The sequence below is a fragment of the Artemia sp. Qi Xiang Cuo genome, chromosome 6 (assembly GCF_049724085.1).
Source record: "Artemia sp. Qi Xiang Cuo chromosome 6, ASM4972408v1, whole genome shotgun sequence".
NCBI classification, from domain to species: Eukaryota; Metazoa; Arthropoda; class Branchiopoda; order Anostraca; family Artemiidae; genus Artemia; species Artemia sp. Qi Xiang Cuo.
Genome location: NC_142799.1, coordinates 55396677 through 55423061, shown reverse-complemented (window position 1 = coordinate 55423061; position 26385 = coordinate 55396677). Strand labels below are relative to the sequence as shown.

The window sequence follows — 26385 nt, the reverse complement described above, 5'->3', positions numbered from 1 at the left end:
TTGTCGCATTAGCATTCTTTAAGTCAATTAATTCTTTATTTAAATCCAAAACAATGTTTTGAATGTTTAGCTTGTAAATTACCTTACATCTAAATAATGTGGGGTCAGTATAATTTTGGTGCAACATCTGTTTTTTGAACTGAATACAATGGGTATGTTTCAGAACCTAGTCATTAATAATGATCGTTAATATTTGGTATTGTACCACCATAAACTGGTAGGTAACAACAACATTAGCCCCTAAAATGCTTAAAGTATATAAAAGGAGTAAACATCATTGTTAATTTTGCACTTATAGTAATAAGCCTACATTGTTGGTAAGTTAGTTCTGGAACACAACCTAAGAGCACTCTTTCAAATTAATTATTTGCTATTATAACAATGGCATTCCAACCCCCTACTCTAATGCCTGGATATACCCATAAGGTGTATGCATATGTTACCTGATTTTCCTTCAAATTGCCATTTTGAAATAGTTTTTGATGAGAAATGAATATAAAAATGATATTAACCTACAAAATCAGCAAACCTTTGCATAGAGTCTAGAGCAAGGCAATGGCTCTAGCACTTGTGGCCCTTCATCCTCTTGTTGGAGCCTTACCAAACGTGTAGATATTTTTTTCATTGGAGCAAAGGTTTGAAATGGTTTCCTAAAATGTTTTAAGCCTTCAAGTGTAAACTAAAGTTTATCATAAAATACTGCACTTGTGAGAAGTTGGGGTTAGTATCTCTGTTACTAACTGTAGTAGCTCTCTGTTAGTATATCTGTGGGCTTTATAATTTACATTTTTTCCTTTCTCTTAGCATGAAACTGGAGGTTTTTCTGTGGGGTAAAGATCTGAAAATATCATTTTTATTATATTTTCCTTTACAAGAAAACCTTTAGACTTGTTAAGTAATGCAACATTTTTGTATTTCCTGAAAAAGAGTAAAATCTCTAGCTTCTCCTGTGCTTGGGCCCATGTGATGCCCTGCTGGTGCCTAGCATTTAATACCGGTAATTTAATAAGCAATATTTTCCCCTGATCAAAGCACAGGGACATGTGCGTCACCTTTTCTTTTTGTGGGGGCATGAAATCAAACATGACTCCTGCAAGCAAACACTCTCAAACTTGCATTTTTTCAAACAAATTAATAATAACAAAAAGTGTAAAAGGTACATAAACTCAAAAGGAACAACAACAAAAGTCAGGCAGTTAGGTCGTCCTTTGTCCCTATTCTTTTAAGAGCGACTCCTGAAACACAAGGGCTGTTTAATTAGAATAAGAAGCTTTTTTAAAAGTACTAAAAGACTTTGGCGTAAAGAGCGAGTTATTGAGAAGGGGCGAACTTCTTGTATACGTAATAGTTTCTGTTCGGTTTAAGTTTAATGTTGATCCTTACTTTCTGTTGAAAAAACTTGTTTTTTTTTAGTTTAATTCTCGTACATAGCACTAATGACTGCCTATAGTAAAGAGTCATATAGTGCTGCCTATAGTAAAGAGCCATAAGGCTTCAATTTTTATTATTGCTTATTTATTTTTTCTCAAGGGCACTCCATATGGAAGTCCAAAGATAACAATGCCTCTGGGGTGGAAACAATCCCCCAAAGCCCAGGGGCAGGGGTTGTATGTAATGCCCCGAGGCATATAGGGTTTTTATGGAAGGGGTAGTCGTATAAACTTTGGAGGATGCTCACTTGATTGGAAACTGAAAGTTCTAGTTCCTTTTTTTTAAGATTCAAAATTTATTGAAGGGCAACCAGCCCGCCCCCATCCCCCTTGCACCTTTTTCTTCCAAATAGACCCAATCAGAATTTTGAGAGAGCCACTTTGTTCAAAATAGTCCAAAGGCGAAATAACTATGCCTCTGGTGTTGACAACCCCTCCCCCTCCAGCCCCCAGGGGAAGGGTTACAAGTTATGGTGGCTGCCCATTGTTAACATATAAGGTTTTTATGGAATTGGTGATTGTATAAACTTTGGAGAGGGCTCATTTGAATGGAAATTGAAAGTTCTAATGCGCTTCTTTAAGAATCAAATTTGATGGAAGGGTAAGCCTATAGTATGTGCCTTTAGTATAGGTAGCTCGATTACTTTCTTAGACTCAGGTCTTCCCACGCCGACTGGCGCATAAGACGACAACGGTGCCTCTCCACGATGACCTCTCTCGTGCTTTTGACCAAAACTCTTCAAGCGACGATCTCAACAGCGCAGTATCCTTCTCAAGGCATTTGCATTGTGTTGCCTTCTGTAGCCCGCGTCTTCTGATGCCGGGAGGAACCCAACAGCGCACATCGGGGGGTAGGCGGCCCCCGTGATAAGAAATACCGTACTGGAGAGCACAGCGATGTTCTTCTGCAGCTCCTCTCTTAAATGACATAGGAGGGTTATATCATTGGCAAAATCACCATCACAGAATATACGGTTGGGGTTCAGCTGGATTCCCTGTGAAGCTGCATATTCGAAGTATATAGTCAATGAGTATAGCAAACAGCACCAGGGACAGAATATATCCTTGGCGGACACCCGACTTCACACTGAGCCATTCGTTAAGGTCCCCATTATCAGTTCGTACAATACAGAACTAGTTCTCGTATAGTGTGACAATCTTGGCGTGGAATTCGTAATACCGCAGTATTCTCCATAGTGAGTCTCTGTGGACTGAGTCAAACGCCTTCAAAAAGTCAAAGAAGGCAACAATAATCTCAATCCGCCATTCATTTGATTCTTTTATGAGTACTCTCAAACTGAATGCCAAATCAGCACACGTTCTCCCTGGTCTAAACCCATAATGCTCATCTCTTAGTATTGCGTCGACTGAATGCGGTTCATTAGTACTTCGAAGAAAATTTTACTCCCTACAGACTGTAAAGTGCAGTCATTTGTTCTGCCTTTCTTAAAGAGCTTGACAGTAACCCCTTTCTTCGAATCAAAGGGAATATTTTCAGTTTCCCATATCTGAGTAAGAGCCTGGCGAAGGGGCTCGGCCATGATTTCGGCTCCATAGTTCAAGAGTTCAGGCTAAAATCCTATACTATAGGCAACTCTATACTATAGTATAGGCAGAACCATAAGGCTTCAATGTTTTAGTATTTATTTTCTTTTTTTTTTCCAGAGGTACTTCATATGGAAGGGATGGTCGTAAAAACTTTGAAGGGGGCTCATTCGATTGGAGATTGGAAGTTCTAGTGTTCTTTTGAAGAGTAAAAAGTGATTGGAGGGCAACATGCCCCCCCCCTTACGCAATCTTTTCCCCAAATGCATCCGATCGAAATTTTGAGATAGCAATTTTAGGAAAGAGCCATAAGGCCTCACTGTTTGATTATTTATCGTTTTTTTTTCGCAGATGCACCTCATATGATTGAAAGAACCCCACAGCCATGGGACAAGGGTTGTAAACTATTCAAGTTGCCCCGTTGTTAACGCATAAGGTTTTTATGGAATAGAAGGTCGTATAAACTTTAGAGGTGGCTCATTCGGTTGGAAACCTAAGGTTCTAGTTCCCTTTTTAAGAATCAAAAGGGATCGGGGCGTAACTAACCTCCCCTCGCCCTTTTTTTCCCAAATGTATCCAATCAAATTTTCGAGATACCCATTCTATTCAAAATAGTCCTAAGGTTACATAACTATGCCTCCGGGGTTGAACCCCTTCCCCCCCCCCCCCCCCACAGGTCCTTGTTCAGTGGCTGTAAGTTATGCAAGTTGCCCATTGTTAACATATAAGGCCTTTTATCAAGAAACGAAAGCATGTTTGATCCTGAATCTCCAAAAAAACTTGGAGTATTACGGTGAAACTACAAGGAAATGTTGAGAGGGATGCCAAACACAATCAGAACACACTTTGTCCTTGCTGGTTGTGAAAAGGGTATATCAGCAATATCTAAGGAACGGCTGAGGATATTAGGTTGAAGCTTCCGGGTATGTTGAATGGATTTTTAAGAGAAATTGCCCTCGGGGATGCCATTCCCCCCTCGATCCTGAGGCAAGGGTTGTAAATTACACAATTTATAAATTGTTTACACGTAGAATTTATCATTAGGAAAATGGGTAAGTTTTGATTTTGGGTGTATTAGGAAAATGGGTAAGTTTTGATTTTGGGTGTATGAATGTTGAGGGGTATCTTACAGTAAACCAAAAGGCACTACGTACATACATTATATCAAAAAGTGGATCTCTACTGTCTTAAGAACGGCTGAGGGTATTAAGTTGTGACTTTCAGGAAATCATACCCCTTCCCGTGCCCTCTACAAAAATTATCAAACCAATCTTTGAAATAGCTATATTGTTTAAAATAGTCTAAAGGTCAAATAATTATGCCTATGGGAATGACAAGACCCTCCACAGCTTTGGAGAGGAATGCCGAACACAATCAAAGCATATTATGTGCATGCCGGTTGTAAAAAGGGTGTGTCATCAATATCTAAGGAACGACTAAGGGTATTATGTTGAGGGTTATGTTGAAAAGTGATCGGAGGACAACAAGCCACCCCCCCCCCTTTCCCCTCTTTACAATTATTAGATGCCTCCTCCCTATAACATAGACCAAATTTTGAAAAAGTGGTTTGTTCAAAAATGTGAAAGGTCTAGTAACTATGCCTACTGGTCTAATGCCCCCCTCCCCCCAAAGCCCCCAGGGCAAGGGTTGTAAATTATACAATTTACCATTTTGTTAATTGCCAGACTTGTTAGGAAAAGGGGGAATGCAGGATTCTGATTGTGTTCGAAAAGATTATGTGTATTAACGCGAAACTTTGAGGAATGTTGAGGGGCATACTTAACTAAATCAAAAGACACTATGTGCATCCAGTTTTTCAAAAAGGCTCATTTGCAATATCTTGAGAAAGGTTGAAGGTATCAAGTTCAAACTTTCAAGGCATGTTGAGCGTGATGTTGAAAAGGTGGGAGGGCAACCAGCCTCCCTCCCATGCCCTATGTAGCTGAAATGTCCTAAGACATCTGACCAAAATTTTCGCATAGCTCTCTTGTTCAAAATTGTATTAGCTTGAAATACCTTCAGAGCCACTACTACTACTACTGTGGCTGTAAATGCGACTGGTTGTGACTGCAACAGTGATTGCTTCCGACTGCGACAACTTGAGACTGAGCTGCGATTGCTTGCAGCTGGTACTACATTTGGTTGTGACTACTTTTAGAGAATGTTAGGGTATAAAAAACAGAACGAACTATGTGCATGTTGATTATCAAAAGGGCGCATCATCAAAATCTCAGGAACGGCTGCGTGCATTAAGTTGAAACTTTAAGGGCATGCTGAATTGTGCTTGAACCTTTTAGGGAATACTTATTAGGATTTTAAAGTAAATAAAAAAACACTGTGCATCCAAGTAATCAACAGTACAGTCTACAGACCTTCATTTGAATGGGGGCTTTGTGCAATTCTGGGCCCATCTTGTAACAACATGGTTTTCCTCACTTGGCGATACTCTTCTGTCAACGAGAGTCGAAATCCTGCACTGACAATCTCAAGCCTTTTACCTCCAAAGCATTATATATTCATGCCTACAAATATAATACTACTACGGGGAGGCAACCCATAATAGATAACTGAGCTAGAAGCAGGTTTTCCAGCCCATAAAAGCCCACCAAAACAAACCAAACCCAGAAGAATTGTCGGTACTTACGTATTATAGTAACGACACCCGAGAAGTGAAATTAGGTTAATCCTAATGAAATATACCAAAATATGATGAAAATATAATGCTTTAGTAACAAAATCATAGAAATTACAACTGAGAAGTGTGGAAAGCAGGCCGCTCAGAACGCATTTATTAAATACCTAACCAACTCTATATATGAAATATTTAATTAAAATATACCTGCATAGTAGTTTATCTCACTCAGCCTGAGCTAATTATCTTCGATTGCACAGAGAGAAACCGGTTTTACAACCGATCAAGAACAACAGTATGGTCGCTATAATACGTAAGGACCGAATTATCCATTCATCAGAATCCATCGTAATTGTTGTGTCTTTCACTAGGCTATAATTACCTCGAGGGGTGCTAGTCGTCAAGTTCACCCTGCAGCGCTGTTAGCGGTCGCAGTTTTGGTTAGGAAAACTCGTGAAAGGTCCACTTTGACGCCACGCAATCAGGATTTACTGAGTGGTTAGGAATAGAGCTTAGATGAGCATGTGTTAAGCTTCCATTTTGCATAAATTATAAATTGTATACGGTGTACCTGTGGTTGACGTCATTTTTTTCGAAGCTATAACCCTAATCTACAACTTATAGCTTCTTCTACAACGACTATTAAGAACTTCTATTCTAAATATGTTTTTTTATTATTGGAATGTTGATCGGCGGACATGTTGGGTAGTTCCGTCCGTATCAAGTCCCGCGAGAATTTTTAATGAGAGGTGTAAGACTAGATCGCCTGAGTAGTAATAATTTGTGTCTTAAACATGAACAGTCTCAAATCTGGTAGAGTAAAATAAAATTGTGAACGGAGGTGTAAAGAAATGAACGCATCCAAGCCAGATATAGTACCTTTAACGGAGAAATTGAATAATATTACTAAGCGTGAATCAACTGTTTCGACAATTGCCAATAAGTTATTTGAGACACAGAACAAGGCAATACATAAAAGTGTTAGTGTTGACTTCTCTCGATGGAGAGCAGTGGTTACTGGAAGGGTTAGGAAAGTTGTTGAAAAAACTCGTGAAATTAACGGAAAACCTCCCGATTGCCTGATAATTAAAGAGGTGAGCCCACACAGTTTAGTTAAATCAATTTAGTTAAATAAAACGTTAAAGGGTGCCACCAAGGGGAACTCTTATTTGGGCTTAGTCTAAATGAAAGGAGAGACATTAAACCCCCCCTTACACCTTCCTATAGAGGCTATAGTTATCTGAAGGATCATGCAGAGTTAGACAATTTGGGGTTTTGAATGTGCTTTTAGGCATCTTGTACCCCCCCCGCTTACACAATGAACCACCCGTCCTTCATGGAGGTCATGCAGAATTGCATATCACCAAAGGGAATTTCATGAAAAATGAAGTGAATTAGCTTAGTTAAATAAAGCAATAAGATTACTGCCAATATTCCTCTTGTATGGACCACGTGACTTTTCAGGAAGTAATGTGCAACCTTGCGGCGTTACTTCCTCCGCAACTGGGAAGCTCAATATTTTGTTTTTTGATACCCTTGATTATATTGGATAAATCAGTTTTTAATCGATAGCAACTTGGTCATCCATGGGAAAAAATCGTAGTTGTGTGCAAAAAAAAAAACTAGCAGAAACACCACTTTCCAGTTGCACAATGCTTTGGTCGCTTTAAAAAGTTCATTTTAGTTCGAATAAGGGAGTTTGCCCTCCAATCACTTTTGACTATTAAAAAGGGCACTAGACCTTTCAACTTCCAATCCAATGAGCCCCCTCTGAGGTTTACGCGACTACCCTTTCCATAAAAACCTTATATGCCCCCGGGGCGCAACTTACAACCCTTGCCCTGAGGATTCTGGGGGGGGGCTAATCTTCAAAGACACAATTACTGTGTCTTTCAACTACGCTGAACAAATCGGCTGTCTCAAAATTTTGATTGGATGTATTTTGTGAAATTATGGACGTGTTGGGGGGGGGGGGGGTATCTGCCCACCAATCACTTTTTATTAAAAAGGGCACTATTCTTCAATTTCCAATCGAATGAGCCCCCTTCGAAGTTTTTATGATAACTCCTTCTATACGAAGCGCCCTGGTCTAAAAAAAAAAAAAATAAGATATTGTGCCCACATCGCTCTTTGCTTAGGCAGCGCTATTACGCTGCCTATGATTTGAAAGAAACAACAACAAGTTTTTTGAACTGAAACTAAGAATCAACATTAAAACTTGAAACATACAGGAATTATGCCGTATATCAGAGGAGCTACCCCTTCCACAACCCTCGGTCTTAACGCTAAAGTCTTAAAGCTCTTTAATTCTTATCATTAAAATTCAACGGCCCTTGTATTTGAACAGTCTTTCTTAAAGCATTTTGTCCGAAATTGTGATGAAGGTGTATGATTAGCAAAATCAGAACACATAGAGAAAGTCACGTTAGGATAAACAGTAGATGTATTTTCGAAGAGGCGTTTGACTGCACCTGTGGAAAGACCCCACTGTAGTTAAATTTTAAGCGTAAAAATGCGCAATTTGTGATGCGTTAGTAAGGATAAAACAATTCTTTTAAATATCTTGTTTTTAGTTCTGACTTAAGCAAACAGAAGACAAAAAAAAATCAGTAGAGATTTCAGATCATTCGCAAATTGACCTTGTCGAAATAGCTTCTATTATCTTCCGTTGTTAAAGTTTTTCTGTGCTATTTAATGTAATTACCTATTATGTGGAATTACTGACCATGTTTTATTTTATTGATAATTGTACCACTTCTTTTTGGAACGGCTAAACTTTCACTGAAATTCTTGATTATGTCAAACAAAAATTACGCCTACTCATGCAGAAAAATTATTTGAATTCCGAAAATCAGTATTGCTTGCCTTCTTAAATTGATTTTACCATACTTAGAGGTCACGCTGTCCAAAAAGAAATTCCTCTTTGTTCATGATTTTTCTCATTAATTGACAATTTTGTCATTAATTGACACTCAAGCGAGGTGTATAAGAAACACTGGCGTCAAATCACGAAAATATAGGAGTGTCAAATTATTTCTCAAATCTAGGGTGACAATTTTGTTGTTTTGTTCAAATTTTCAATGGTAATACTAAAAAGGGTATTTTTTCAAAACCTAGGGGAGCAAAAATCCCCCCACCTCCTTCCCCAATTTACTCAACTGGTACGAAAGAACTGGAAAGAGGGGGACCTTCAGATCCACCGTCCTGAAATACTAGGATATTTGCAATTATTTTTATACCAGTCTGTGTTTCATTTAATTCATCTTTCTTCTAATATAAGACCTCCACCCGAATTAAAAACAAATCATTAAATACTTATATTGTTAATATTATTATATTAAAACATACATTACCCCCCCCCCCCCGAAATGTTTGTCTGAATCGTAAAAAAGTAACAAAAATGAATATAAACAAATTTTGTATGTGTTTTTTAAGTTTTTTTCTGTTAACCCCCCCCCTCCCGATTTTTTTTTTAGTAAAACCTCCTCCGAAAAAAATCCTGGGTACGGCTTTGGCTTAGCCTAACCGAATGAAACTTTGCCACACTTTGAAGTTGAAAACAATCAATGTGTGAAGACAGGAGAATCCTTCCTGTGTTCATGTTTTAAAGGGATGTAATGCAGCAATAAGTCCCTAGTCTTTCATGGAATAAACATGCCTTTGCATTTAGCCTTAATGAATCAAGCCTCGATTGAGAGTTTTTAGGAATATAATAGCCTCATTTTCAGAAGACAGTTCTTATGCGCTCATTGGGTCATGGATATGAGGTGGTGATTACGCGGTGCCAAAGTTTTTATTACTTTTTTACTCAAATTATCACCGAGTCGCTTAACCTGTTGAATCTGCCTTATGTGAACTGTTTCAACGGAAATATTTTCATCCATTCTCTAAGCTGAAACAATTGTAAGAGGTCTGCCTTACGATGACGAGAACAAGTTGAAATGAATCAGTTAATGTGGTGTGACAATTCGAAAATATTTTCCTGACATTTGTTGTGAATTGAAATTCATGTCACCCCCCCCCCCTTAAATTAGGCTCGCTGTATCGGCTGGGCTACTGTGTTTTCTAATATCTAATGTGTATCAGGATGTTTAAAGGTTAATTAATGTTTTTTGATAGAGGAAGGAAAGGAGATTAACCGCTTTATACCTTCTTAACCGGCTTTAAAAAATTCTTCAAAAATGAAGCTGCTTTCAATGCTTGGCTCTGCATTAAAGGCATACGAAACCTCCTTTGTTCAGAAAACTGGTAGCTATTAAGAGTCAATCAGGTTTTGTTCTTTTTTTTAACTTTCCTATAAATTTACGTTTAGTAAATTACTACCTTTGAATCGTAATAGTCGTTAAGTCATGAGCTTGGCAGCATTTAAGCTTTGCCATCTACATATGCATTTGTTTTCCATCAAAAGTATTCTTTACTCTGTTGATGACCCTCTTAAATGTATAATCCCTATAATGTAAACATTCAGATTGCAGCAAAACCAAAATAATGCCTCATCTATAATTTGATCAAATCGAATTCTCGTCATTCCAGTCTTTAGCCAGCTACCGTATTCGTTTGAAAAAAGAATTTGGGTGGATAAATAATTACACGTCTGCTTTGCTGCAGTTGGAACGAAAAACAAAAATCTTTCGTATTTGGGGTCTTTTTTCATTGACATGTCATTGATGGGTTTTGCTTGCATAAGACACCACGGTTACGGGGTAGAACTAGATGTATGTAGAGGCAGATACAGAATTAATGTTTGAGGAATGTACTAACACAACACCTGTAATTAGTGGAACTTCCAACATTCTAGGAACGGGCAACTTTCTTGGGACGGGCATGTGTCCCTAAAACCATCTCCTGGATCCGCCCCTGATACTAGGCCTATAAATAGGACCATCATGTATGCCCGGAAGTTCATGAGACAGTTCAGAGGGCAAAAGTCATGAAAACCGGTATATCCCATTGTGTTGGTATTGGTCCAAGTGTCCTTGATAATAGTTTCTAGGGTCCTTCAATCACAGTGTATTTGGTTAGGCCCCCTTAAATACATCCCTATTAGAGGTTTAAGCAGGCTATGTAAGGTAGGTAGTGATTGAGAAAAAAGTCTTTTTCTATAATTTCGATGAACAGTCTCTGGGCTAGACCCAATACAAGCATAAGAAGGTCATTTTACTCTTAGCTACTGACGAGAAATACACTCCCGGGAACGTGTTGAATGAGGACCGCTAATGTGAGAACCATTGATTTTTCTGAAAATACCAGTATGAAAATTCAAAGAATTCATCCTCTGAACGTGATGGAGCAAACACAACTGCGATAAATAATGTGCAAGCTCTTCATGCGGAAGTTGATTTGTTTTGTCATAATTGTGACTTTACAAAATTTTGCTGCTTTGCGCTATAATCTTGACAGTTTACCTTGGGAATGTTATATTTCTTGTATTTCCGGCTCTGGGCTTGTTCTAACATGAGGAGTCTCAAAGCTTGGTTTAAGATCGTGGCATTTGTTTTGTACCTGGTTCCCAACCCTCTGAGATCAGGGACTAATTATAAAAGCTGATAACATAGCGGTTCCAGCTGCATACAGAAAAAGAAGACGAATGATGTGAATTTGCAAATCCACTTAAGTTTTAATGATAGGCCTACAGGCAAACACTCACAAATTTTAGTGGACTGATTTTTATATATTATAGATAATGACAATTTTAATAATGGTCAAGAAAACGTTTTATGTTTATCCGAGGAATTTGCCTTTATTATGGTAGCGATGTTTTCTATGCTAGACTAAATGCCAAAAATTAAAATGATAAAAGCGCAAGACATTGTAAAAGAACACTGGTATTATCTAATGTTTGAATCAGATATAAGTAATGAGGTTCTTGGACAAAGTTGAAATTCCGGGACAAAAGAATCAAATAGTTCGCGCAAACGAACTGTAAGTAAAGAACAATATGTGTCTATGGTAGCTTAAACTCTAAAAAAGTGAAATTTTGACAACAGTAAATGCATCAAAATAATGTTCTTTTTTATGATCCCAAATACATGAAATTCGTTTATTTTCAGATTACCCATAAAAATCTACAAGCCGGACTAAATTTGTGTAATTTAAAAGAAAAAAGGAATAACCCTCTAAAAGATTGGAATACTTTTAAAAATTGCAGTATCATTTTCAGTAGGTTAGAAACCCTATTACAGAGGTCTCGAGCTCCTATGTGTAAAAACGCGATTTTTTTTCGACTAATTTGATAACGGATGCGTGTATATTGTTTTTTTTTTCTCCAAAGGTAATCATATCGAGGTAGTAGTCGTATAATATCGGGAGAACGGTCACTCAGACCGAAACTATTGTTCTTTTTAAATAACTAAGAGATCTTACCGCACGGAAGTTCTGATTTCTGCTCCTTTGCTGCAAAATGGAAATTTGGCTAAACCTATCTAGTGAAAATTTTGAGGTAGCCAATCGTTTTAGAATTATTGACATGGTCTCCAAGTTTCAGATCATACAAGAGATGGTGGTTTCTGCCTCTTTGTTCTCTAAAATCGAAGTTTCGGTTCCGACCCGAGGCACAGCCGCTCTTTAATTAATTTTTTATTTTTTTTATTTAATTAAAACAAAGTTACTTCTTTTTGCATGTAAATTCAGCGAGTTTAAAGCTTGCCTTTGGTGGCATCGGTATTGTTTAATTGCCTCAATTTGCCACAAAATTTAACCATTAACATAACTATTGAGGACGAGCTGATAATTTTTTTGCACTGTTAATAAAAGAATTGACACTGCAGAATATGGAGAAACTAATTTACTGTGCAATTCAATATACTATGCAACTCAAAATGTCTTAACATTCATACCAAGCTGCAGTAGCGAGTGAGTAATTGTTGTGGAAATGTGGTTAATCAAACAGTTCCTGGTAACAAGCTGTAAGTGAGGAGCGACCCGGCTCAATAGTAACCGAAACTCTAAAAAACGGAATTTTAATACCAATAGATACATCAAAAGAATTGTATTTTTGTGCTAATTTTAAACATATAAGTTTCATCAAGTCACGAAATCATCATCAATTACGCAGCATATGGACAAGGAAAATTCGATTTTAGTAGGGAAGATTGAAGTAAATCTTAAAGTACCATGGACACTAAAAATGAAATTTGATTCTTTAAGTTGGGTAAGGGAAAACTTACACAACCATTTACCCATCAAAAGTTACGAGCCTGAGAAAATTTGTCTTATTTTCAAAAAAGAGGGGACACCCCCTAAAAGTCATAGAATCTTATTGAAAATCACACCATCAGATTCAGCATATCAGATAATTCTACTGTAGAGGTTTGAAGCTCCTACCTGCAAAAATGTGGAATTTGTATTTTTTTCCAGAAGAAAGATAACGGATTCGTGTTTATTTGTTTTTTTGTTTGTGTGTTTTTTTGCTTTTCTTTTTTTTGTTTTGTTTCGTTTTCAGGGATGATCGTACCGACCCAGGGGTCCTACAATGTCGTGAGAGGGCTCATTCGAACGGAAGTTAAAATTTCTAGTGCATTTTTTAAGTGACCAAAAAATTGGATGGTAACTGAGCCCCCTCCCACGGTCATTTTTTTCTCAAAGTCACCGGATCAAAATTTTGAGACCGCCATTATATCCACCATAGTCAAAAAATCTAACACCCATATCTTTGAGGACGATTTATACCCCCACAGTCCCCGGGGGAAGAGCTGCAAGTTATGAACTTTGCCCATTGTTTACATATAGTATTGGTTATTGGGAAGTATACAGACGCTTTCAGGGGGATTTTTTTTCTAGTGGGGGAAGGGGGTTTTGGAGGGAGGGGGTGACGCGGGAGGATCTTTCCATGGGGGATGAGAATTTCCATGAAGGGGACGCTGGATTTCCCAGGATTATTTAAAAAACAATCAGAAATTAAATAAAAAAAAACAATTTTTTCAACTGAAAGTAAGGAGCAACATTAAAACTTAAAAGGAACAGAAATTATTACTTATATCAGGGGGGTTGCCTCTCCTAAATAGCTCACTCTTATGCTAAACTTTTTTTTAACTTTTAAAAGAGGTTATTATTCTAATTCAACAGCCTTTGTGATTCAGAAGTCATTCCTAAATAAATGGAACAAAAATCAAACCTAGGTTATTATAAAGTTATTATTAGTAAAACAATAAAACTAATATGCAAATTTTGTTTTAATTATTCATGTACGGTGAGCCAAATTCAAAACTTGCATTAATTCAAAAACGTCCTGAAATTAAAAAGAAAACAAGTTTTTTTTTTTTTAACTGAAAGTGAGGAGCGACATTAAAACCTAAAACGCACAGAAATTATTCCGTGTATGAAAGGGACTGTCCCCTCATCAACGCCCTGCTCTTTACGCTAAAGTTTGACTCTTTCTCACAACTCTACTTTTTAAAGCAAAAAAACTTTAGCGTAAAGAGCAGGGCTTTAGCGTAAATGTTAATCATTATGATTAACCTAACTTCACGTCTTGAGTGTGGTCGCTATAAAACGTAAGTACCAACCTTTATTTATATTGTAACTTACATTTTGCAGGTGGTTTTACATACTTCGCCATATTTGTGGTATTTGGCACAAAAAAGGCTGAATTATAATCGCTGTGACCAATATTAAAAAATAGAGAATATGCTTTGTCGTTATAATATTTATATACAAAAAGCAATACATTGGATTCTTTTTTTTCGTGTGTGAAGTATTGAGCTAACCCAATGGAACCGAAGCAGTTGCTGCATGGCTTATTGAAGTCTGTAACATTTTTCTATTTCAGCTTTACTCATGGATTCTCTCCCAGTTCTAGCTGCTCATTTACTTTATCAACTCACCAACATTGTCTATGCTGCACTCGTTTATTTAAAATTGGATCAGTAAAGGACCACACGTGCTAAACTGCTAAATAACTAAGAAGCCGGGTTAGACGTCAGAATCGTTGGAAGTAGTTAGATGCAACCCTAGTAGTAATTACGAACACATAAACAACATATTACATTTATCCTCTAAAGGAATAATATGTGTTTTAGGTGCACGCCCATTCTCTACCAGCATTTGCTTCATCCATTTTTGGTCATTGGCTACCTCAGCTATCGTCTGCTTTTGACTTTGAAAAATCTTGACCGGAAAAACAAGATTTTATATATATTATGTAGTCTTGGCCATATTTACTAGTGAGAGAATGTGGATCTTCATTTTAAGTGGTGATGTTAAAACATATAATTTGACTCTACTTGAGTATAATTCATAATGTATAAATTGGTAGCACTGTCATTATTTTAAAATGCAATAATTTGGAGAGAATTTTTTACTTCACTATAAATGGACCATTATGCCTGACAGAGCATGTTTTCTGATCTTTTTAGGAGAAAAAAAAAAATCAAATTTTCTGCTAATTTTGCCTTGCTACGCCAAGAAGAATGTGAAAAAAGAACAAACCCAGGAAAATGTGCCAGAGAAACTCACACTGTCACCACACAGCTAAGAAAAGTATGCCGATTCCGAATGATTAGTTATTCGTGTTTCTGTGTAAGCATGCACAAGTTCAAGCGACGTTTTTCTCAGTTTGTCAAAAACAATAACGAATCTGAAGCGTCATACCTTTTAACTCTATGGTCACCTCTTTCAATTCTATGATGAAAGCTGTCGTCCAGAATGAACGCCAGCGCGTAGTCTCTTACTCCGAACCCAGCTTAAAAAATCCCGAGTCTATGCACAAATTTCCCAATATTGTACTACAGTTTGTCTCGTTTCGCATTAACGGGTTCCGTATATCCCCACAAGCTGCGAGCCTCACACGTAGAAATACGAACTTGTATTTGTATTCGAATACGTAGGCTATTAGCTATCTTTGGGCAGCGTTGTTTTGGACAAAAAATAAATTTTAGTTAGAACAACAATGAGATCAGTGCTACTTTGATTTTATACACCTTATAACTTGACTCGGTATGGACCTGATTTCTGGTGGCTGTAATGGGTCGCTGTTTTACTGTTGATGCTGCTTAGAAAAATTGCTTTATTTGTAGAACATACCACAATCCTACCAAGATTGATTTACGCCTATGATAGTGTCCCTTTTCTTCTTAAGTAAATGATATCTTTTGATTGAAGGTTCTTAATCATATTCGTTGAGAATTATCAACTTTCTTTACGTTCTGTATTTCTGAGAATTGTCAACACGCCTGCGAAAGATACTCTCATAAGCTGTTGTCTTCTATCAAGGAGTTAATTAAAAAAAAACTTTCCACAAAATAAGTGGAAAAAATATAAATGTTTTTTCTTTTATAACTTTAACAAAGTAAATAATATTAACATTTTGATTACTAAATATCAGTATATGTATATTAAACTGACAATGCACATTCATTTGTATTATTTTCAGTAAAGTGCAAATTATGCTCTGGTCTTGGGAAGCCATAGGGGTTTTGAGCCCTACTCATGTTAATTTCTGCTCTTTTTGAGTTTGACTCGGTTATTTATTGTAACTCTGTTCGTTTTGGGTTTCATTTGTTTATCGATGCTGATTTGTGGTAGTTTCACGCTTGGTTGATTATTTTATTTTATTTTTGCTCATGGAGTTCTTTACTATTCTTTGAAAAACTTATTTTGTGGAAAAACTTTTTTTTAATTAATTTCTGTTCGTTTTATATTGACTGTCTTATCAGGGAAAAAGAAAATAATTCTTTAAATCGTTTCGTTGTTTTAAGACTTTATAGTTTGGTCTGCTGTTTGGATGCTGGAGAAAAATTTTCAGCAATTTTTAACAACATACACCCTTTTAAAAATCTGGACACAAATAGTAGTGTTTAATTTAGATTCGTACCTCATCTAGTTGACCTGAAATAGAAAACTTGATACCATTCGCAAAAAAAATCTGTTTACTACCTTTGATAGCTTGGATAAACTTACGCTATTTTGATTTTGTTAAATTTTAAGAGCAGAAGTAGCCCCGAAAGTTTGAACATAATACCCTCAGTCGTTCTTTGGATACTGCTGAGATGCTTTATTGGGAATTAGCATTAACACAGTGCATTTTGATTTAATCTTAAGGTAACATTTAGTTTTTAGACAAAATGGGCAAATGGGAGGGTGGGCGTGGGAGGGGGACTAGTTGCCCTCCAATAACTTTCGGCTATTAAAAAGGGCATTAGCTCTTTCAATATTCAATCGAATGAGCCCTTTTCAAAGTTCATAAGATACCTCCTTCGATACGAAGTGCCCTGGTCTAAACAACAACAAAAAAAGAAAAAATAATAATACATTGTACCCACATCGATCTAAACTATAAAAATGTCAAGCCTTCCAATCACTTTCGACTATTAAAAATGGCACTAGCCCTTTCAATTTCCAATCGAAGGAGCCCTTTTTGAGTTTCTACGACAACACTTTCTATAAACACCTTATATTTCCCCAGAGTATAAATTACAACCCTTGCTATGAGGGCTGTGAGGGGGTTGTCATCCTCAAAAACTTAATTTCCAGAACTTTCAGCTACGTTGAACAAAATGGATTTCTCAAAATTTTTAATGGAAGGTTTGGGGAAATGGTAGGCCAGAGATGGGTGTTTGTTACTCTCCAGTCACTTTCAACTACTAGAACATGCACTAGCCCTTTCACTTTCCAATCAAATGAGCTCATTTGAAGTTTCTACGACAAAGATTTCAATAAAAACCTTATATGCCCCCAGGGCATAACTTAAAACCCTCGCCTTGAGGGCGGGGGGGGGGGGTGTCATTCTTAAAGGCCTAATTTCCAGAACTTTCAACTACGTTGAAAAAATTTGATATCTCACAATTTTGATTGGACGTGTTTGGGGAAATTATGGGCGTGAGAGGGGCATTAGTTGCCCTCCAATCACTTTCGACTATTAAAAAGGGCACTAGCGCTTGGAATTTCCAACCAAATGAGCCCTTTTTCAAGTGTCTACGACAACGATTTCTATAAACCCCTTATATGCCCAAGGGCATAACCTACAACCCTTGACCTGAGGGCTGTGAGGGGGTTGTCATCCTCAAAGACATAATTTCCGGACCTTTTAACTACGTTGAAGAAAATGGCTATCTAAAAATTTTTATTGGATGTGTTTGGGGGAAAGGTGGGCGTGAGAAGGGGGTTAGTTGCCCTCAAATGACTTTAGACTATTAAAAAGGGCACTAGCCCTTTGAATTTTCAATCGAATTAACACTTTTAAATGTTTCTATAGCAGAGATTTCAACACTAACGTTAGATGTCCCGGGGGCATAAATTAAAATCGTTACCACGAGGGTTTTGGGGGGAGAGGCGCCTTCTTATATTTAATTTCCGTACTTTTCAACTATTTTGAACGATATGGCCATCTCAAAATTTTGATTGGATGTGTTTGGGGAAAAGGTGGGCGTGACAGGGGGGTTAGTTGCTCTCCAATCACTTTCTACTATTAAAAAGGGTGCTAGCCATTCAATTTCTAATCAAATGAGCCCTTTTTAAAGTTTCTACGACAACGCTTTCTATAAAAAACCTTATATGCCCCCAGGGCATAACTTATAATCTTTGCCCTGAGGGCTCTGGGGGGAAGGGGGGTGGGTTTCATCCTCAAAGACCTAATTTCTACAATTTTCAACTACGTTGAACAAAATGGTTATCTCAAAATTTTGATTGTATTTGTTTGGGGAAAAGGTGGGCGTGAGAGGGGGGGTAGTTGCCCTCCAATCACTTTCGACCATTAAAAAGAGCACTAGTCCTTTGAATTTCCAATCGAATGAGCCCTTTTTAAAGTTTCTACGACAAAGCTTTCTATAAACCCCTTATATGCCCAAGGGCATAACCTACAACCCTTGACCTGAGGGCTGTGAAGGGGTTGTTATCCTCAAAGACATAATTTCCGGACCTTTTAACTACGTTGAAGAAAATGGCTATCTAAAAATTTTTATTGGATGTGTTTGGGGGAAAGGTGGGCGTGAGAAGGGGGTTAGTTGCCCTCAAATGACTTTTGACAATTAAAAAGGGCACTAGCCCTTCGAATTTCCAATCGAATGAGCCCTTTTTCAAGTTTCTAGGACAAAGCCTTCTGTAAAAACCTTATATGCCCCTAGGGCAAAAGTTAAAACCCTTACTCTGAGGGTTTTGGAGGGAGTGTCGTCCTCTTAGATATAATTTCCGGACCTTTCAACTGCTTTGAACGAAATGGCTATCTCAAAATTTTGATTGGATGTGTTTGGGGAAAAGGTGGGCGTGACAGTGGGGTTAGTTGCTCTCCGATCACTTTCGACTATTAAAAAGGGTGCTAGCCATTCAATTTCCAATCAAATGAGCCCTTTTTAAAGTTTCTATGACAACGCTGTCTATAAAAAACCTTATATGCCCCCAGGGCATAACTCAAAATCTTTGCCCTGAGGGCTGTGGGGGGGGGAAGGGGAGGGGGTTGTCATCCTCAAAGACCTAATTTCCAGAACTTCCAACTACGTTGGACAAAATGGCTATCTCGAAATTTTGATTGAATGTGTTTGGGGAAAAAGTGGGCGAGAGAGGGGGGGTTAGTTGCCCTCCAATCACTTTCGACCATTAAAAAGGGCTCTAGTTCTTTGAATTTCCAATCGAATGAGCCCTTTTTAAAGTTTCTACGTCAAAGCTTTCTATAAAAACCTTATATGCCCCCAGGGCATAACTAACAACCCTTGCCCTGAGGGCTGTGGGGGATGGTCCTCCTCAAAAATATAATTTCTATCTGGAACTCAACTACACTGAACAAAATGTATATCTCAAAATTTTGATTGGATGTGTTTGGGTAAATGGTGGGCGTGGAAGGGGTGTTAGTTGCCTTCCGATCACTTTCGACTATTAAAAAGGGCACAAGCCACTCCAATTTCTAATCGAATGAGCCCTTTTCGAAGTTTCTACGATAACTCTTTCGATACAAAGTGCCCTGGTCTAAGACCAAGAAATAAAAAAAAAATAAAAAAATAATACATTGTGCCCACATCGTTCTTTACTTAGGCAGCGCTATTGCGCTGCCTATGATTGTCTAGTAAAACAGAGCACCGTCTCACGGCTAATACAGTTCATGTTTAAATTCATAATTTCGGGTGGGAGGGGGAGGAAGAATTTTCTGCTGGAGGATTTTTCATGGGGAGGGATATTTCTGGGGGGTGAACTTTTGAGGGAACATTTTGCAATTGGAGAATTTGCAAGAATTCCTGCACTAAATTGCATGCGTTAATGGTAATTGTCAAGAGTAATTTTCAACGGGATTGAATTGTCTAGAAGATCTTTCCGTGGAGGAGGAGCCGGTATTTACCGGCATTATTTATAAAAAGATCAGAAGTTAAATATAAAAAAACAAGTTTTTCAACTGAAAGTAAGGATCAAGATTAAAACTTAAAACGAACAGAAATTATTACATATATGAGGGGGGTTACCCCCCTCCTCAATACCTCGCTCTTTACGTTAAAGTTTGACGTTTTTCCCAGTTCTTCAAGAACGACTCCTGAAAAACAGTCGTCGGTTAATTAAAACGATAAGAAGCTTTTTCAAAAATACTAAAAAACTTTAGCATGAAGAGCGAGGTATTGAGGAGGTGGCAACCCCCCTTATATACGTAATAATTTCTGTTCATTTTAATCTATAATGTTGCTCCTTACTTTCAGTTGAAAAAAATTGTTTTTTTTAATTAAATTGCTCTCTAAATTTGACAACGTGGGGAATCGAACTTGTCTTCCAATTTGAGCTTGTCTCTGCATCCGGGCAAGTTGAATTATTTATTGTCCTTTAATTGATATTTTGAAAAAAACTACGTATCTAAGTTTTACTGTCCATTTGATACAGAATTTAAGTTATTTTTATTTGTTTATTTATTAATTGTTTTGTTCTTGTTTTTGCAGAATAGCGCCAAAGGAAAAGTCTCAAAAGACACAGGAAACATAAGTATACAAGTACGTATTTGTTGCTTATTCACTCGTGAGTTTCTCAGATTCCACTGGGCAATAGTGGTTTTTGTGCCGTGGCTTTTGGTGCTGATTTTACATGTATTTAATGAGCTGGATTCAAATATGACAGTAGTTTTGGTTAGGAGCTGAAATTTTTCAAATATGTGAAAGTAATAAAAGCATTATTTTAAACTTTAATTGAGGATGACAATGCTATATTTCAAAAAGTATACCTGATACAAAAAAAAACTGATTTTGTATTTGGGTTCAGCATACCAAAAACATATTACTAATCATTGGCGCCCATAAGGGGTGGGGGGCAAGTGGGGCGCCCGCCCCCCTGGCTGAATAATACTGCCTTAGTTTTATATTTTTGTTCTGAGATTTCTATTCTATAGCATTAAAAGTGCCAATTAGACCAGGTTTGCCCCCCCCCCACTGGAATTCAGCTTATGGGCGTCCATGTTACTAATAGATAAAATAACAGGAACTAAGTTTTCATCATTTAACAGTAAATTTTATTGTGGATGATTATGCTATATTTCAAAACTATAGCCGGTACAGAGAAACTGATTTCATATATGGATTCAGCATCCCGAAATAATAATAATATTTATTATTATTTGTAACGAGCCTAGCCACAGGACATGAGATATGCCAGGAAAATGTTTTATTTGGGGTTTGAATTCTTCTTTTTAAGGAGATGTGCTTGAGATTTATCTATTTAATATTAATGTCTAATAGGTTAGCCTACATGGTATCTTGACCCCCCCCCTCCCCACTCGCCCTACAAGTAATGCAAATATCGGATGTTCTCTTGGCCATGGGGACAAATCAAATTTTGTATAGCAATTTTGTATGAGGTCTTGGCAAATCGCTTTCCGATTTTCCAAGACCTCAAACTTGCTAATGATCTTCTTGTTTCTGTATTATAATTTATGTATTTGATTTTAATTTGGCGATTTTGTCATTCGACACTCAGAACGTGCAGCGGTTCAATATTAAATTGAATGAAGTCCACGAAAAACTGTTTGAAATAAATCCGATTGTAATTGTGTAAGAATAGTTTTTCAGTTTTGCGATCAAATTGCTATGGCTGGAAAGTATAATACATTTTCGGTTAAACCTGAGAGCAATGCACAAAAATGAAGTCATTTAAAATCAATTCACTATTGCTTTGAAATATCCTAATGATCACACGAATTAGAACTAAATTCTTTAGTTAGAACTTAATGAGTGAACAGAAAAGTATTGAGTTCGTTGCCTTCTTGCCAATAGAAAATACAGAAGTGATCCACTTTGATACCGAATCCTCATTGTGTGTGTTTAATTTCTTTTTATTACTTTATAGATAACAAAAACAATGGATGAATTTGCCCTTGGGCATATGAATATTCATCTCCATTGTTTTTCTAATAAAGCGTTGCTTCATTAAAATAAAATTGAATTACGAGAGATGATTTTGCCTTGAGGTTTGATGTGAATCATTCTTTAGCTTTAGGTAAAAAGTCTTAAGGTAATTATCTTTTCGTCGAAGTCGCCATGTTTGACTTGGTCGTTACAGAAAGCAGGGCCGTATCCAGGATTTTTGTTCAGGGGGGGATTTACTAATTTTTGACTTTTTGGGGGGGGGGGGTTACTAATTTTTGACTCAGTTTTCGACTAATTTTACTGATTTTTACCTAGGTTTTACTAATTTTCGACTTTTTTTCGAGTCGGTCAAAAATTTCGGGGGGGGGGGGTTCAAACCGGGTAACCCCTCCCCTGGATACGGCCTTGACAGAAAGTATAGAATTTTATAAGATTGGATTTTCAGAAGGAAAAACTATTTTACTATTGCACTAGTCATGCTGAAAGAGTACGCTTTTATGGGCTTCTCCTGCTTGTTGTGGCTAATATTTTCTCCAAACCTGAGGTCAAAATTTATTTTTCTTTTATTTATTCGGTGTCACTTTATTGAAGGGGCTCCGAATATTTTATTCTTCTGCAAAAATAGCTTAGTCTTATTGGAAAAATCAAAGTTATTATATCAGACACGTACGCAGAAGTTTTTTGGAGGGGGGGGGGTAATCATAATCTTTTAAAATCAGTTCAACGGGAATTTGGGATAATTTAGGATTTGGAGGAATGCAGCCCTTAGTCTCCCCGTCCCTGTACGTTTCCATGCAGTTGTAAGCTTCGGTGGATCAATTCGGGCTCATCATCATTCTCACTGTTAAGACTCAACCAATGATGCAAACTTCAAAGGATAACTTTTATTTTTTATTACTAATGTAACCTAACATTAAAAGAATTTACAAAACGGTTCTCGGCTATGTTATCAATACCGTTTTTGTTTCCACTTTCATCAATATTCCTGGCAACATCACTTACTTGATGATACTTCTTTAGATATGACATATAGGTAACTATCAAACAGTTCGAAGTAACGAACTCTAGGTAAGGAGTGATTCAGGCCAATAGTGACCAAAACTCTAAAAATGAATTTGGATAACGATTAATACGCAAAAATTGGCTTTTTTTTTACTGATTACAAATATATAAAATTAACTAAGCTTGATGTTACTCATAAAAAGCTACGAGCCTCATAAAATGTGTCTTGTTTTTGAAATTAATCAGAAAAAAACTTTCCGAAAACTGAGTTTTTAAAAGAAAAGTAAAGCCAATTTTAAACTTAAGATCAACAAATACAAATACCTTATAAAATTCAAACTCAAAACGACCAGAAATTACTATTAAAGAATAAATGAAACCCGTACCGAACAGAAATTAAATAAACAATCATAGCAAAAACATTCGAGAAGTAATAATATAAATGAATAAATAGATCTTAAAGCGATTAATGCTTAGATTGAATATGAATATCAAGCTTAAAATGAAAAAAAAAACATTTCTATTGAAGCATAAATGAAATTTAAAACAAACAGAAATTAAATAAACAATCAATGCAAACAAAGACACAATATATATTATTGTAAATTAATAAATCAAGCTCAAAACGGGTGAAACTTAAATTGAATATGCATATCGAGCTTGAAACTATCAAAAATCACCACAAACAAGAGTTTTGGTATGACCTCGTTCTCTCACTGTAAAAGTCTAAAACCCACTGCGTCATTGGCGCTTTACTGAAAACCAATTTTATGAAAAATGTTTTCTTTTGTACTTAATATTGAAAATAAACATTAAAATTATAGTAAAACTTTGAACTGATGAGCTTTAGCAATTAGTATAATTATACATCAAATATTCAGTTTAATTTATTAGCTCTTTTTAAATTTGTTAAAGAAGAATATAGTTTCCCTACAGACAAGTTTATGGATACTGCCACCTTTCCTAACTGTAAATAAAAACCAAAAGCGTTATGCGTCCTACGCGCTTAAATGGAAACGGATTATATCACAGATATTTTCTTGCCCATTTCTTACATTATTAAAAATACAAATCAATTTATAGGGAAATAAATTCTTGAACTGATGGATGTTTTCACAATTAATATCATTATTCATCAAATATTCAATTTGATGTCGTTTATACTTTCGAATGCTATTCAAGACGCATATAGTTTTCAGTAAAGCGCCAATGACGCAGTAGGTTATAGACTTTTACAGTGAGAGAAGAAGGTCATACCCAAACTCTTGTTTGTAGTGATTTTTTTTCGTTTCAAGCTTGATTTGCACATTCAATTTAAGGTTCACTCGTTTTAGGATTTATTTTTTAATTTACATGAATATCTATTGTATGTTTGTTTGCATTGATTGTTTATTTAATTTCTGTTCGTTTTAAGTTTCATTTATGCTTCAATAGGAAAATATTTTTTTTTTATTTTAATCTTGATATTCATATTCAATCTCAGCATTACTCGCTTTAAGATCTATTTATTCATTTATATTTTTACTTGTTGAATGTTTTTGCTATGATTGCTTGTTTAATTTCTGTTCGTTTTGGGTTTCATTTATTCTTTATCTTTTTTCACTCTGAGAAAATGAACTACAACTTTTAATTTCCATTCAAATGAACCCTTTCTGAAGTTTATACGAGCATACCTTCCATAAGAACCACATATGCCCCCAGAGCAATGCTTACAACGCCTTCCCCGGCCCTGGGGGGGAAGGCGTTAACTATTTTTAACGAAATGACCATACGTAAAGGTGTTTATTTTATATGATCTTTCAACTATTTTTAACAAAATGGCTACCTCAAATTTTTTATCAGATGTATTGAGGGAAAAAGGGCTTGGGGGTTAGTTGCCCTCTGATCACTTTTGACTCTTAAAAAGGAACTAGTACTCTCAATTTCCAATCGAATGAGCCCCCTTTGAAGTTTATACGACGACCCCTTCTATATGAAGTGCCTCTGGGAAAAATAAATGGAGTGTGGGGGGAGGCAAGCTACCCTCCGATCACTTTTAACTCTTAAAAAGTGAATTACAACTTTCAATTTCCAATCAAATGAGCCCTCCTAGGAATTTTTTTACGAGCATCCCTTCCATAACAACCATATATGCCCCCAGGGCATAACTTACAACGCCTAGCCCCGGGCCCCGGGGGGCTGTGTGGACACCGGAATTTTGTTATCTGAACTTAGAACTATTTTTAACAAAAGACCTATCTCAAAATTTTTATCTGGTGCGTTTAGATCGTGGAGGAGGGGGGGGGGCTATTTGTCTTCCATCTCTTTTGACTTGAAAAATGAACGAGATGTTTCAATTTCAAATCAAATGAGCCCTTTCCAAATTGTATACGAGCATCCCTTCCATAAGAACTATATATGCCCCTAGAGCATACTCATAACGCCTGCCTCCGGGCCCTGGCGGGTTTTTTCTTATCTGACCATTGAACTATTTTTACTGAAATAGCTATTATACAAATTTTATCAGATGGGCTTGGGGAAAACTGGTCTGTGGGGCGGGCTAGTTGCCATCGGATATCTTTTTATTCTTAAAAATTGAACTAGAACTTTCAATCTCCTATCAACTTAGCCCTCTCTGAAATTTACACGAGCATCCCTTTCATAAGAACCATAAACGCCCCCAGGACAAAACTTCCACCCCCAGGACAACGACTATCCCCAGAGCTCTTGGAGGTATTTATTTTATGTAATTTTTTAACAACTTCCAAAACACTAGCTATCTCAACATGTGTATGGGATGGGTAGGGAGAGAAAAGAGCGTGGGGGGGGGCTAGTTTAACTCTCTTGACTCTTAAAAAGTGAACTAGAGCTTTAAATTTCCAATCAAATGAGCCCTCTATGATGTTTATACCAGCATCCCTTTCATAAGAACCATACATGCCCTTAGGGCATAACTTAGAACGCCTTCCCCTGTGCACTGGGGGGTTCTATTGACATCGGATTTTTTCTCATCCGACCTTTGAACTATGTTTAACAAGATGTCCATCTCAAAATTTTTATCAGGTGGGTTGGGGGATAGCTGCCCTCTGATCTCTTTTGACCATTAAAAAATGAGCTCGAACTTTCAATATCCAATCAAATGTGCCCTCTCTGAAGTTTATACGAGCATCCCTTTCATATGAACAATATATGCCCCAGGGCATAACTTACAACGTCTGCCCCCAGGCCCTGGGGGGTTGTGGTGACAACTGAGTGTTTGTTATCTGACTTATAAGAAATGTTTAACTTAAGGACTCGCCCAAAATTTTTATTGGATGCATTTGGGGGAAAATGGGCGTGGGGGGTTAGTTACCCTCCAATCTCTTTTGACTCGAAAAAAACTTAACTAGAACTTTCTATTTCCAATCAAATAAGCCATCTCTGAATTTTTTACGAGCATCCCTTCTATAAGAACCATTCCCCTAGGTCATAACTTACACCACCTGCCCTCGGGCCCTGGGGGGCTGTTATGACCCATGAGTTTTCGTTATATGGTCCT

General features: G+C 37.0%; 1 protein-coding gene across 6 annotated transcripts in view; it reads left to right on the top strand.

Annotated features, from left to right (window-relative positions):
- The window catches only part of LOC148951400 (uncharacterized), a 218272-nt gene that overhangs the window by 11139 nt on the left and 180748 nt on the right, over window positions 1-26385 (top strand). For 3 of the 6 annotated variants that reach the window (XM_089090845.1, XM_089090844.1, XM_089090847.1), the window contains exons 1-2: window positions 6417-6701; window positions 20451-20501. The exons of 1 other annotated variant lie outside the window; for it this stretch is intronic. In XM_089090845.1, coding sequence (XP_088946971.1) covers window positions 6459-6701; window positions 20451-20501 — 294 coding nt within the window. In that variant the 5' untranslated portion in view covers window positions 6417-6458. Of the gene's footprint in view, window positions 1-6416; window positions 6702-20450; window positions 20502-26385 lie in introns of those variants that run through there. 2 more of the 6 variants (XM_089090849.1, XM_089090846.1) reach the window with 2 other exon arrangements.